This window comes from Phasianus colchicus, chromosome 3 (assembly GCF_987193195.1).
Source record: "Phasianus colchicus chromosome 3, bPhaCol1.hap1.1, whole genome shotgun sequence".
Taxonomy (NCBI): domain Eukaryota; kingdom Metazoa; phylum Chordata; class Aves; order Galliformes; family Phasianidae; genus Phasianus; species Phasianus colchicus.
In genome coordinates this window covers 70,291,737-70,302,239 of record NC_143438.1, presented here as the reverse complement: position 1 = coordinate 70,302,239, position 10,503 = coordinate 70,291,737, and the positions used below count along the sequence as shown (strand labels likewise).

Genomic DNA, 10,503 nt, shown 5'->3' with positions numbered 1-10,503 from the left:
ACAGTGTGAGGAGAGGACCTTCCCTTTAAACATCCAATTTAGCACCCATAGTCAAGGTTCTAAAATAAGTTGTGCTTCAATACCAATCATATCTGAAACAGCCCAAATCCCCTTGTATGCTGCAAATACTTTTTTTTCAGTTGCAGTGTAGCACTCTTCGAACCCTCTACATCCTCGACTCCAAAACTCATGAAGTCAACCAAGTCTCCCCTGAAGTTTTTTGCAAAAGACTCTAAAAGTGAGGCCTTTCTCCCAAGCTGCAGTGTAGAGCAAGGGGTTTTTGTTTGTTTGTTTTGTTTTTTTTTTCTTACATCACATTCCATCATCATTATGGGAAATCATTTATTTGAAATCTTGTTCAAACTATAATTAAGAGATACTTGCGTAAACCTCAGAAGCCAAAAAATCCTGCAATATTTAAAAACCTAACTGTAGATCATGACATGGTTATGTAAGAAATTACCAAAGTACAATAAGATTTTAGCAAACTGTTGTTTGCTGTTTATAAGGTTAGACTGCAGATGGAAAAAGACAAGTTATATTCCAAATATGAAAACTTGGAAATATTTTACTGCAATCAACATACAAAGATTTTGAAGTTCACTTTCTCATTTGGTTATTTCTAAATATTCATGAATTAGTAGTGGTTTATTTCCAGAAGTCAACACCACACAGTCAGGCACTTTAAGAGCCTTTTGTTTTCCTGATCATTGCTTCCATCATATCCCACTGCTCTTTGGTAACCTAAAAAAAGAAAACAGCATTTTAATGGGGTTTCATACAATAATCACATATCCAAATACTTGAACAGAAAATAGCAGGCAAGAAGTTTAGTACCTTTTTCAAATCATTGAATTCTCCTGCCATAGAAACATATTCTCCGCCATCCATTCTAATAACCTAGAGAAAGCATAAGCGGTGTATTTAGCAACAGCATTTTTTCTATAGTATTCCCTTGTTCTAAACTGTAAGTCATTTTTAGTGATTCGGATCAAGCAAAATCCGAACACACTCAAAATGATGTAATTCAATCTTTTTTTTAAAAAAAAAAAGTTTTTTGAAGGTGCTTAAAAAGATTAATAATTAAAAGATTAATCACGATTTCAAATTTCAAAGTAATTTATTTGTTTCATTTCTGAAATACTATAACGTAACAGACATTTAAAAAATTTCAGAAAAACTCAGACCATCATCAGATTGCCTGTATAAATGGAATCAACTGTAACTTACTGCTCCATTAACCCAGCTTGCATAGTCACTGCAGAAATACGCAGCAAGATTTGCAATTTCTTCAACAGTTCCCAGGCGGCCACAGGGAATCCTCTCAATCATTTTCTTCTCAAACATGCCAGTTGGGTCAAGGCGGCTAAAAGCACCCTGAGAATTAAGAGAAACATATAAAGAGTTATAACTACATCAGAAATCAAAACCACAGACAGATTTAAGCTTAACATGGAAATTAATGTTTGTGAGCAAACAGCCTATACCATCTTTGTCAGCAAGATTTTTAAAAAAGTAGGAAAGAAAAAACAATTTCCTTTACTTGCAGCAATATGCATCTACAATGGGTGGCAAGCTGGAATTTAACACCTGTTTGGTAGACGCACACAAACAAAAGTGGTTATTTTCCCAAAACACCCCTAATATATTAATATACTATTGTGTAAAAAGGAGAGAGCGCAGCAAAATTACAGAAACAAATAATATGCAACATAAATGACAACTGAAAAGCAAAAAAGGAAAAAAAAACCCCAAATTATTGCAATGGCTAAAGAATTAAACTAAGTTGCTCTAAGCTTCTAATATCTGATTAACCAAGAACAGCACGGGAAATGGAAGTTTTCTGACTCCTCCCAGCTTCTCCACAAAGAAACAATTACTCAAGCAGCATCAGGAACATTTATCTTAGGTTACTGAAGTTGTTAAAGTATACTCTAATTCAAGTAATTACAGCTCCACTCACGCCATTTAAGCCTTCAACGGCCATGTTTTTAAATGGCAGTTTATAAACTTCATAGTATTGCTCTGGTATGCTTCTTCCTTTTCCTTCTGTGATTTCCAGTAGTGTTTTCAAAAGACAAAGATGTAATCCGTAAAGGAGAAAGACTTGATTTTGCAATATGATTTTTAAGTAAAGCCAGTTCATAGTTTTACGCTTCCAGAGAAATTTTAATTCGGAACTAGTGTGACAAATGCAATGCTTTATAGAGAAAACAGAGCTTCTTGAGTGGGAAATATGCTATTAGTTTAAATCAGAAACATTAACAGGAAGTAGCAATCTTGACGCTTAAAGTATTTAACTTGTCAAAAATTCTGAGAATCTATAAAACAAACTCATCTTGCCACATGACATAGGATGCTGAAAGTTTATACAGATTCAAAAAGGAATAGGACAAAGGAATAGGATTAAAAAAATAATCCATCAAGATAACTACATTATGAAGAGTTGTATATATCAAACTCTTTGTGCCACAGACTACCAGAGGCTGGAAACAAAAAAATAAATGTCATTACATGTTTTTTCTTATACCTTTGGCTACAAGTCTACTGGGTACAAGGCCTGGAGAGCTTTCAGTCTGATCCTGTAATGTCATTTTAACAACATTGCTGATACTGTCACTTATCTATCCTTACAGTCAAGAAAGCTAATGATGAGCTGTCTGGAACAGCATGGAAAACTGACAAAACAAAAATGTAGCAACCTTGCACACGCACTCCCAAAACAGTAAAAAAAAAAAATCAAGAAGCACTATGCAGATAGTTGAAATACCATTATTAGCTGTTACTGCTCATAACTGTAATATTTGGACTCTGAAAGGGATTCGCCTCTCTCTTCTTGCAGCACTCATCCCTTCTTCTTCCTGCTCCAGATGGTCTAGATTACTTCCTTCAAACCCTCCAGTTCTCCTTTTCACTCATACCAAAGCTTCACATTTCTTTGCTGCCTTATGTTTTCCTCTTTCTAGTTATGTGGTTTTCAATAAAACTAGTGAGTCTCTGTTCTCAAATACCTAAAAAAAGACTCTGAAATTTTGGAATTGAGATACTTTGTTTAAAGAATCAGGAGTTCAAATAGAAATAGGCACTTATACTCATCAAGAACTCACTTCACTTGAGAAATAATGTATAGCTTCAAATACATACGAAAGAAAATATATTTTAATATTTTAATATTTTGGCATGTAGTTCTTTGAAACACTCAAAAAAAAAAGGGTTATGTTATATTAGTATTGTAACATTCTATTTTATAAACTAATTATTGAACAAGTTATTTACCATTATTCCAGCACAACCTTGGACTTCCAAAGAACTTATACTCTAATTTGGTACTTATAGAAAAGATTAGACTATCTTAAGTGCAAGCCTGTACTACAAAGCATATTCAAGGCTGTGTTTCATTTCATGCTATGTACCTTTGTTTTTATTGGACCTGGTTGAATCACATTGAATCTCATGCCATATTTACCCCACTCGGCTGCAAGAGACCTAAAAATGCATTAAAAAATGCATCAATATTTTAAATACGTTATTTTAATAATGCTATTAATAAGTAAACAACCAAATCTTATGTGTGAATACTAAAATTTGAGTCCTGAAACAGGCATTTCCACTTAAGGGGTTTTGATGTTTTTCTTAAGAACAACAACATTTTAGAAGTAAATTAAAACCACATTCAGAAACACAGGAACACTGATTTAATAGATGCAGTTTAACTTTCCTGCATTGGCTCTAACACTTCTGGGTTCTATGAGAAGTTTTTCCAACTCAAACCCGCAGGAAAAAAATACATCTTCAATCATAGTGTTGTTTTATAGCAAATTTACAAGCTTAACAGGATCACTACAATCTGGCTAAGTGCCACAGTCCATGCAAGGCAAAGGGCAAAAGTAGGCAGCCATAAAGATTAGCTCTGCCAACACAAAAAAGTTACATAACAGAGCCAACTCTAAGAGAGATAAGTTGAGCAATTAGTGGAGAGGAGTGGGCAAAGGGGTGGGAAATACATGCAGGTGATGAGGAAAAAAAAATGCACCCAAGTGGGAACGCTGCTACTATAGTAGCAATTGACATAAGATGTTTTAAAACTATAACTTATTCCCAAATGCATCAGATGCTTTCCAGAGCCATTGCAAATAGAACTACTTCAACCAAAGAAACACTGACTCCATTGTTATTCTCTTCTTCTAACCACAGCAAATGGCTATTGGCTGATTTTGTTCCATTCAGAAGTAATAAAAGGAAAAAAAAACCCAAAACACTAAGCATGAAAACTCCTGATAATTACATTTGCTTCTACAAAATACATGCACTCACATTTTCACTTCTTTGCCATAATAAAATTATCACAGTAGTAGCAGTTCACACTTCATTCTGAAAGAAGCTGTCAGCACATTATTTTGTTGCAAGGATACTAGAGGCTGGAAGGTTCTCTGATCACACTGCATGGGAGGACTACATTAATTGTACCAACTAGCTCTGTTTTTACATTTACCCTATCGCAGGGATGTGAAAAGCAGCTTTTTGTCCATTACTCACTTGCTCATTGCTTCAACACCAGCTTTGGCAGAGGCACTTGGCAACACAAATCCTGAACCACTCTCTGCATAAATGGTTGTAATAGAAAGGAATGCGGCTCCTGGAAGTTGCAACAGTATTAACAAACAAAAAACAACACACACAAAGATCAAATTTATTGTCTAAGTTAAAAAGCGAGCTCAGTGGTATATAAGTTTGCAGTTTCAGTGTAAGGGATGCCATCCACTGAGTTGAAAAAAGATTTTTAGAAGAACTAGTCTTTTTTCCCCTTCAGTTCCCCCTATTCTGAATGTGAGAGCTGATCAACACACAAGAACAGGCCTATGTTAGGCTATTAAAACCTAACTTCAGACTTCTACTGATAATGGGCCCAGGCTGAACAGAGCTGTGTTGAATGAACCTAACACAGAAGCAAGAATAATAAAATTACAGCCCATAAGTTTGAAGTACACTTCAATTCATACATACATTTCCCAAGTTTATACTCATAAAATGGAAAATATCTAAGCAATTTAGTCTTCTCACTTTGTGAGTGAGAATGCACAAATAATACACTAGCAGATTACAAACCTCTTCTACATGTCACTGCAAACTTACAGTTTAAAAGCAGAACTCTTCTATTGTTTATTAAAGCACATTTAGTACAGGTCACCCTGCAGTCCTAAAGTATGTGCTAATCTTCTTGTAACTGTCAGATGTATAGCACATCCTGATAGAGAGTCTTAAACTATTTGCACTGGGAGAATTTCTATCACTTCAGAAATTCAGGTCTCTGCTCAAATAAAAAAAATAAAAATGCAAACAAGCAAAAAGAAAATGAAAGCAGATAATGAAAGGACAAACAGATACACACCTGATTTACTTGCAAAAATGTATCTAAAAACAAACAAACAAAAATCTTTGTATAAAAGATGCTTAAATACAAAATCCCCTAGAAAGACGACATGCAAGAAACAGCAAGAGAAATTTCTGTGTTTTGTAAGCTTAGTAGGGAAATAAAGAGAGACAGCATGAAGGTGAATGACTTCTATATCTTGCAAAATTTGAAGGCAGAAGTAGCAAAAGTAGTTTTAATTCAAGAGCAAAAGAGACAGACATTTTTAAAGCTATATTTTACATTACTCTAAGAATATGCTGTAAGCATCCATTAGGCCACAGAACAAACTGTTAACATATTTGCTAGAATGATACAATGAAGCAAAGTTAGGGATGGAGTATTAACTAAGAATGAAATACCTCATCAAATGACCAAAACTACTACAGACTTGCAGAAATACATATACAACATTAAGTTTATACTGTTACCATTAATATAGTACAAACTTTATAGGAAGTACAAAGCACTGGGTACATTTTGAGAGTTTACTCTGGAGTTCAAGGAATACAGTGCAAATAAAACAGGATTAATTCAGCATAGTGGATGTACCTAGAGAACATCATTTGTAGGGCCATCTGAAAAATCACAACCCACCTTACCACTTGAAATGCTATTTGATAGTATCAAATAGCATTTGATATCATAATAGATGATCATTAAGGTTCCTTTCAATCCAAGCCATTCTATGATTATATGACACCAATAAAAAAAAAAAAAAGCCTCAAAGGTAGTATTCTCTAGTACCATTAGCCCAATACTACAGTTGTGAATTTTAATTATTTATATATGTACAAGTCTAGGAGGAGAATGTTAAGTGATATTCTTTCTTGTTGTTCATTTAAATAAATAAATGTCATGTTCAGCTTCTTAATGAAACCAACACAGATATTGAAGACCTGGGAGAAATAACATATGCTTTAAACAAAGTTTCTTCAGTTTTACAAATGTTTTACAATTACTGTAAACTCTGCAAACAGATTTTCAAATGCAACCTCTGTATTCTGGTTCCAACCTTAAGAGCAGACTCTTAAGGTCTGTAATTGCTAACCAGTCCTGCTGTTTGATTTTTAAGTGTGACTTCTTGCATACTCACAAAACTGGGTATTATACATAGGCATTGTAAGGGAAGGAAAGCAAGTAACAGTATGCTACAAGGCTTAAGAACTACTTAATGTAAATTGAAGATACCTTTTTGTACTTTAATGAGTTCCTTTCCAATTTCCAAAGTTACAAAGGCGGTACCGTTAAGTACAATATCAGTTATAGTTTTCCATGCATTAGCAGAAAGCCGTTCAGAAGGGGAAATAAAGTTTCCTGCTGCATTGTTTATCACAACCTGAAACACAAGGAGTTAATCAAAAATAACCCTTCCTGAGAGAAGGTCTCTCTACATTACATACATTTTCTATGACAGTCATTTCCTTCATAACTGCTCAGAGCATTTTCAAAGACAGAAGTTGTTTTCTTTCTCTACAATACTTACATTAGGGTGTCCTGCCACTTGAATTAATTCAGCAACAGCATTCTTAACAGAAGCTGGATCTCTCACATCACACTGGATGGCGTGGACCTGTATAACAATGGAAAGGCAGCCTTAAGACTTCAAATGCTTATCAAACTAATTAAACAATCCCCCAGAAGTATATAAATGCATAAAAAAAAATCTATACCCATTTGATGTGTAAATAAAATTCTCAGTTCTATAAAATTTACCTTATTCCCTGTTTTAGAAGAAATTTCTTCCGCCGTTCCTTTCAAAACATCAAGCTTTCTAGAAATAATCATATATCAGTGACTTTCAATTAAATGCAATTACAATTCAGAAAAATAAAAAGCTGATGAATCCTTTCTTAGCAGATACGAGCTAAGTTTTAAAAAGTGATGCGTGTGTGTTTGTGCATAGTGAAAATTTTCGTGAAAACAGCTTCAAAATGAAAACATTTAGTTACTAATTTTCTGAAAGTTAATTAAAAAATCTAGGTACCTTCTGTTCATTACTACTTAAAAGTAACTGAGAAATGACTATGGAAGAAGAACAATCTTAAACTAATCGAATGTAGTAAGTTAGCTAAGTACTTTCCTATTCAGTACATAATAATAATAAATCCAGTTTTATGTACTGCTCTGCTAACACTTTACAAGGGCCGGATTTCAAATATCTAAATTGCTACTTGGAAGAATGTCAGAACACTAATTTTGTTTTCAAAATGAAACTGCTTTTCTTGTTTTTACTTTTCTCGTTTTCACTAACAGAATTGTATAAAGTTCTGTTAAACTGTATAAAAATACTTATCTTTGTCAAGTATTAAGAGGAATTATTTTAATTCTTTGTTGCTATTAAAACCTGTATAATGAACACATATTAAAACAGAAGTGTTCAATAACATCCATTTCAATTTTGTGCTCTCTTTTACACGTTAGTGGAATTTATGTCTAGTATTCTGGGTTTTTATTTTTCTGCTCCAACACACAAGATTTTTCAAAGTCTTCTCATCAGGTCTTTCCCATGCTACACTATAATTTAAAAGTGAACAGTGTAAATAAATTAACCAGAGTAAATAAATTAAGAGAGCAAATAAAATAAATTTATCCAGCTTGCGAAGAAAGGAAACCAGATCCATTCAGCACTCAACACTAAAAGCTCTAAAATGTGTTCATTAATATTTACCGGCTTGCTATGACACACGTGGCACCCAAACTGGATAAAGCTGTTGTCATGCCTTTGCCAATCCCAGTACCTCCACCAGTTATAAATGCCACTTTCCCTTGAAAGGAATTTGGTGGCAACATCACTTTTTGAAGAGGTGAAAAGAAAGCAGCTTGTGGAGCTTTGCTCTCTTGCAGCAACACATTTGGTCCACGGCTGAAGAACTGAAAGAAAGAAAAAGAAAAAAAAATTCTATTTCCATTTAAAGGACCGTTAATAAAGATTAGATTTGCTTGTGAAAGTAACAACTTTATAGCTACCTTCCTGTTACGCAAACTGAATACAAAAATGCATAGCTTGCATTTATGTTGAAGTTACTAAAAGCGCACCATAATATCAAACAAACCCTAAACTAGTAAAGTAACTAAGCCACTTTTAGACATTCCATTCCAACTACAAAAATACTGAGAATATATATTTTAATCACAATTTTGATTATTTCAAATGTTAGCTATCATTATGGCTGTCTGTTTTGCTCATATATGTGGAAATACCAGTTAATTACTAGATTTACAGTAGGATTTGAGTTTCACATTCATATACATACTGCATACCATTTACAGCAAGTTAGCCCTAGATCAACTAGCTAATTTTTGCAAGCAAATGTGTGGTTGGTACTTACTAAAAACAAAACAAACAAAAAACAACAAACAAAAAAACCCACAAAAACAACACCAGAGAAGAAAATTCTTTATTACATTCAGTAATACATGTTCTAAGAAAACAGTATGCAATACTATCTTATAATACTAGTACATGCAATAAGTTACACAACTCTGGTGTAAGCAAAAAGTAATTTGTAGTTTCACCAAGAAAAACAGTCAAGAGGGCATTTCTGTAATCCTCAAATACTGGAGTAGAGCCTCAAACTGAATGACATGACTTGGCACAGCAGCATTACATAAATAGTTAAGAAATTCACAGATTACTTGGAATATGAAAGTTACCTGAATCTGGAACTGAAAACATTTCTAACTACAACAAAATTCAGTTATTTCTTTAAGTGAGAAAAATTAGGAGAACTTCAGCTATCTTTATCTTCTCCAGTACTAATTTGTAATTGAGTCTTTAATGCATCCTTTTGACTACAGAAGCTTCTAGTATAATTTTAGGAAAATTTTGTGTTTACTTTTATATGGCACTGCTCATAAAAACATAACATTGTTATGCCAACAGGAAATGTGTTGAAGGAGGAAAGGCTACTTCAAAACAGTACAAATAGAACAATAAATAGCTTGTGGCATGTACAAACTCCCATTTGCAACACTGAAATTAATAGGTGACACTGTTAGCAATAGCTGAATAGTCTATCAGCTGGAGTCGAGGTGCCACTGGGACTCTCTTTCAATCAGGTCAGTGGGATAAACTCTCCAAAAGGGTTTGGTGATGATGGACACAGCCGCCTCCCCTGCTCACCACAGAGCTTGTGCAATCAGCTCCTGCTGAAGGAGGCAGATAGAAAGCAGGAGCACGGGGTATTGCACCAAAGCTAATGAACGTCTCCGAAAGCATCGAGCCCACGTGTTAAAGCAGTCTGCTCGGGGACTCGTCACTACTTTGCACAAAGGGCTTCCTTGAGAGGATTTATTCTAAGTAACCATCCCAGCACTTAACGCCAAGGTTCTAAATTAAATTACAGGCATAAAGAGAGGTATAAAGAAGCCAGGCGACGTGAACAGCAGAAAAAAAAACAAACTCCCCCGTACGCAGGTGGTGGAAGTAAATCACGCAGTTACCACAAAAGGCTCCCGGAGGAAGTCTTTCCTAAGAAGGCACGCCCCCACGAAGCGGGGGTGGCACCGTTCCGACCTTTCACCCAGATGGCATCGTGCGCTCCTGCAGCAGATACCGGCGTGCCCGAAGGGGAGCGGGGAGAAACAGGCGGGAGGCGCGTCCCGGGGAGCACGGGGCGCTGAGAGGGTATGGGAGTACCCCAGCCCTGAGAATTTCTCGGCCCACCCTCGGCTCCAAGAGAGCGGGCGGCGCCTTACCCGTCTGGTGCCGGGGAAGCGGATCGAGCCATTGCCGCGGAGAGCGCTCCGGCCGATCATTGCCGCCGCCATCTTGTGCTCCGGAGGTGGGGGTGTGCGCCGGGGCGGTGCGGAGCGGCCGTTCCCCGGCCCCTCTCAGCCCTGCCCGGCCGCGGGAGGGGCGCTTCTGCCTCGGCGGCTGGAGCGGGCGGGGCGGCGAGTCCGGGTCTGCAGCGCCCCTCCGGCCTCGGCTTCTGCCATCACCTCGAGTTGCCCTGCGTGCTATTCGAAAGACACTTCATGAATAATCTTCAGTTTGGGTGGTACTTAAGAGTATAGGAAGAGTTTAAGAATACTTCCATTCAAGCATCCAATCTCTGATTGATAACAAGTTGGGAGGTTTACAGGGCAAA

The 10,503-nt window shown here is 36.2% G+C and overlaps 1 protein-coding gene across 1 annotated transcript; it reads right to left on the bottom strand.

Moving 5' to 3' along the window:
- Positions 1–291: 291 nt before the first annotated feature.
- Positions 292–10,270, bottom strand: DECR1 (2,4-dienoyl-CoA reductase 1). Its single transcript, XM_031590972.2, has 10 exons — positions 10,112–10,270; positions 8,082–8,284; positions 7,127–7,184; positions 6,897–6,983; positions 6,602–6,749; positions 4,537–4,636; positions 3,414–3,486; positions 1,231–1,377; positions 838–900; positions 292–744 (listed from the first exon to the last, which is right to left on the bottom strand). Exons 1-10 carry the CDS (start codon positions 10,181–10,183, stop codon positions 685–687), a joined length of 1,011 nt encoding a protein of 336 aa, XP_031446832.1. The 5' UTR covers positions 10,184–10,270; the 3' UTR covers positions 292–684.
- Positions 10,271–10,503: the final 233 nt, after the last annotated feature.

Bases quoted from the DNA above. Each gene is read 5' to 3' on its own strand.
- DECR1 (XM_031590972.2), bottom strand. From the start codon at position 10,183: ATGGCGGCGGCAATGATCGGCCGGAGCGCTCTCCGCGGCAATGGCTCG. The intron at 8,285-10,111 runs GTAAGGCGCCGC...TCTTTCTTTCAG, and splicing joins GCTTCCCCGGCACCAGACGG to TTCTTCAGCCGTGGACCAAA. The intron at 3,487-4,536 runs GTGAGTAATGGA...ATGCATTTTTAG, and splicing joins GGTGTTGAAGCAATGAGCAA to GTCTCTTGCAGCCGAGTGGG.